Raw genomic sequence first — 4260 nt, 5'->3', positions numbered from 1 at the left:
CCACATATAGTACACCTATTCAGGCTGCCTGGGTACTATCCACATATAGTACACCTATTCAGGCTGCCTGGGTACTATCCACATATAGTACACCTATTCAGGCTGCCTGGGTACTAACAGCCAACCACAAATATCTGGAAACTTGTTCACAAATTTACTTTGAGTGATTCTTTTTTTTTAGCTTCAGAATCAAATTAATTTACAAAAACATACTAACATACAAAAAAGTAAGACAATGAGCTAACATTATATACACAACATAAGAACATGGTAAGAGTTGCACAGTTTGCAGTATTACTTTCTATTATGAGTTATTCAAAAATTAAGATATAAATTTCCCCTGTAAACATGTCTTACCTCAAGTGCATAAAGAGCCACATGGGGGTTTTTGTCATTCAGCTTCCTCTTAATGGCTCCAATAGCATGTTTGGCTCTAAAAGGAAAAAATAAAAAAGGTAAATTTGGAAACAAAGTGGTACAAATAGCTCAAAGAGAGTGGTTTGTCCGTTTTATTTAGAATAAATTAATACATTTAGCTGAATTTTAAGGCTTTCCAGCTGAACAACTTACTGTGCGTCTCCTTGTCGGATGAGATCACAGATTTGAAGAATAGATTCCCAGTCAGTCTCCAGAAGCAGCTGACTGGTGGCTTTATCTGTATTTAACACAGTTCAGCGTGTAAGAAAAATCCATCAAAAACATCGACTAACGTTTCTGAGCCCTTCAGAGTAGGACTGGATGATAAAACAAACATCTCATTATTTGAAGTCCTTTCACACAATATTATATCTGAGTATTATAACATCTGCTCTTTGTATACATGTTAAATACAAACACAAAGCATAAAATGCAACTGTGTAATGATCAAATATGTCCTATTTTTCATACGGAAAATGAAATTTATAAGTTAAATGAGACCAACAATTTTATTTTGAACCAGGTAGCTAACAAATAACGTTCAGTGCAACCAAAAATAAAACATGCAACATGAAAATCTTAAAAAAGCACTTCAGAACCAAATAGGCACAACACAGGAAGAAGTTCAGGATTTGACAGTAAAGTTAATTTACTATGCAGTAACAGACCCGTCATTGTGAAGTACCGTAGTTGTGCAGTGAGACAGATTCATTTTCAATAAATTTCGTTTGATTCAGCAAACGAAAAAGTCAATCATCTGCTTTGCAGCAAAGTTTATTTTACTTTTCCATTGCTATGGGAGGACCTGTAGACATGCAGAGTACAAACACATTCTTCATTTATTACCTTTTACTAATTATTTATTACACTTATATCAGAGTCAGAGTTTCTTTATTTGTCATTCACACCACATGTGGTACATGTGGTGTGAATGAAATTGTGTACACAGGGTCCCAGTTACATCCAACAATAAAATTTAAATGAAAAGCAGTAATAAGATCTAAGATATGAACTAAGAAAAATGTCAACTAAAAATACGCTAAGCACCAATAGCATAAAAACAATACAACAAACAACAGCACGAACACGAGTCTGTGTGAGCAGATGAGCACACATGAACACAGCAACATAAAACAGATCAGCAGCAACATGAAACAGATCAGCAGCATGATGTGATTTTTCACAGTGATTATCCTGGTTAGAGATTCATGAGTCTAAACAGCCTCAGGGTAGAAGCTGTTCCTCAGTCTAGTGGTTCTACACTTAATGCTCCTCAACCTCCTGCCCAAAGGGAGCGGGGCGAAAAGTGTGTGTGTGCTGGGTGAGTGGGGTCCTTCATGATGCAGGCGACTCTCTTCCTGCATCTGGAGGTGTAGAGTCTGTGATGGTGGGGAGGCTGGCTCTGACAGACTTCTGTGCAGCCTTCACCACTCTCTGCAAAGCTTTTCTTTCTGCAGCTGTGCAGCCTCCATGCCACACGTTGATGCTGGAGCACAGGATGCTCTCCACTGCACACCTGTAGAAGGAGGTGAGGACTGAGCTTCCCAGTCCAGCTCCTCTCAGCCGTCTGAGGAAGTAGAGTCTCTGATGAGCTTTCTTGATCAGGCTGGTGGTGGTGTTGCTCCAGTTGCGGTTGTCGTTCAGGTGTACACCCAAGTACTTGTAGCTGGAGACCACTTCCACCACAGATCTTCCTATGTTCGGGGGGTGGGTGTTAGGTGTGTTTGTTCCATCTTAAGTTCACGACCATCTCCTTTGTCTTCTTCACATTGATGTGAAGGTTGTTCTTCCGGCACCAGCAGCCGTCCAGGTGTACCACCTCCTGCCTGTAGCTGGACTCATCATTGTTTGTGATGCATACCATAACCACTGTATCATCTACAAACTTTACAATATGACAGCCTGGATGGGTCGGTGTGCAGTCATACGTGAGCAGAGTGAACAGGAGGGGGCTCTGCACACAATCCTGGGGGTAGCCAGTGCTGAGGAGGAGGAGAAGTTGTGGATCCTCACTGTGGTCTGTTTGTTAAGAAGTCCAGGACCCAGTTGCAAATGAAAGGGCTTAGTCCTAGTGTGAGTAGTTTGTCCATCAGAGTCTGGAGGATCATGGTGTTGAAGGCAGACATGAAGTCCACAAAGAACATACGGACATAGGAGTCCTTCTGTTCCAGGTGGGTGAGAGCAGTGTGGACTACAGAGGAGATGGCGTCTTCTGTGTTGATCGATTCTCGCGGTATGCGTACTAGTGAGGGTCCTCACTGATGTTTATTGTTGTTTTGATGTGGGTCATGACCCCTGGCAGGGCGGCTGTGACTGGGTGGTTAGAGCAGTCGTCCTCCAGTGCGAGAGTTGGGGGTTCGAATCCACCAGCAGTCACATGTCGAAGTGTCCCTGGGCAAGACATTGAACCCCTCATAGCCTCTGATGTGTGTCCCATCAATGTATGAATGTGATCTAAAGCACTGATTAGTCTCTTCAGAATGATTTGTTCAATTAGCTTTGTATAGATCTAGTAGAGTGCTGTATGAATGGGTAAATGAGGACACAGATTGTAGTGTAAAGCGCTTTGAGTGTCTTGAAATAAGATAGAAAGGCTCTATATAAGTACAGTCCATTTACCATTTATCTTTCTAAGCATTTAGCGACTATTGGGGTCAGGGCTACTGGCCGATAGTCATTCAGACCAGTCACTGTAGAGCTCTTTGGGACTGGGATGATGGTGGTGGTTTTCAGGCAGGTGGAACTGTTGCCAGGGTGAGTGAGGAGTTAAAAGATATCGGCCAGCACCTCACAGAGCTGAGGTCTTTCAGCACCTTCCCTGGGATGCTGTCTGGGCCAGTTACTTTGTGAGGATTAATCCTCCTGAAAGTACTCCTTACTTCAGCTGAGGTCACGCTGAGAAACTCCTCTTCCGGTGGTGAGGTGAGCTTGGTGCAGGGTGATCTGTTCGGGTCTTCAAAGCATGCATAGAACTTGTTGAGGGCATCAGATCAGGCAGTAACGAGTTTCTAGGGCAGCAGTGTCAAACTCCAGGCCTTGAGGGCCAGGGTCCTGCAACTTTTAGATGTGTATCTGATGCCACACAGCTGAATCAAATAAGGAGGTCATTACCAGGACTTTGGAGAACTTGACTGCACTGAGAAGCTAATTCAGTCATATGATTCAGCTGTGTGGCATCAGAGAGACTCATCTAAAAGTTGCAGGACTCCAGCCCTCGAGGCCTGGAATTTGACACCCCTGCTCTAGGGCATTGTGCACCTCTGTCTTTATAGTCGGTTATACATTTAATGCCCCTCCACATGCTTCGTGGGTCTTATGAGGTGAATTGACCCTGGATCCTCTGTGAATATGTGGCTTTGACCCTCTTAATACCAGCAACCAGCTCTTTCCTTGTCCTTCTCAGCTCCTGTGACTTGCCAGACCTGAAGGCAGTATCCCAGGCTTCTAGCAGGTTGCGAAAGCAAAAGCAGCAAAAACAGAGCGAGAGAAGACAGAGTGCTGAAAGAAGAAGCTCTTGCTGTCAAATTGGCCCCAACAGGCCAGCTTGAATGGAACCCCAGGTCTCTGGGTGCCAGGAATCAGGCTGGAAGTGGGTCATAATGCCAAAAGCAAATGTGCAGAACTGGAGTTTAAACCCAGGCTGGACATTACAATGCAAGAAAGCCATTTGAGCCATTTCGTCATGGTGAACCCTCCAATTTGGTCTTTAAAATGACAACACAGTTGTAGAACACCGTTTTGCTTAATTTATTTTCTTTATCGGCCAAAATCGTAATCAGCAGGTCAGACTTTTTATAAATCGATGATCGTCAGAAAACTGCAATTGGTGCACCCCTAATATAT

At 43.4% G+C, this 4260-nt stretch overlaps 1 protein-coding gene across 5 annotated transcripts in view; it reads right to left on the bottom strand.

Annotated features, from left to right (window-relative positions):
• The window catches only part of hgs (hepatocyte growth factor-regulated tyrosine kinase substrate), a 15331-nt gene that overhangs the window by 9357 nt on the left and 1714 nt on the right, over positions 1–4260 (bottom strand). For all 5 annotated transcript variants that reach the window (XM_037689040.1, XM_037689043.1, XM_037689044.1 and 2 more), the window contains exons 2-3: positions 571–655; positions 358–433 (exon numbers count right to left, since the gene is read on the bottom strand). In XM_037689040.1, coding sequence (XP_037544968.1) covers positions 358–433; positions 571–655 — 161 coding nt within the window. The remainder of the gene's footprint in view (positions 1–357; positions 434–570; positions 656–4260) is intronic.

This window comes from Nematolebias whitei, chromosome 15 (assembly GCF_014905685.2).
Source record: "Nematolebias whitei isolate Nwh7 chromosome 15, NemWhi1, whole genome shotgun sequence".
NCBI lineage: Eukaryota > Metazoa > Chordata > Actinopteri > Cyprinodontiformes > Rivulidae > Nematolebias > Nematolebias whitei.
Note: the sequence above shows the minus strand (reverse complement) of the source record. Positions and strands in the feature narration are given on the sequence as shown.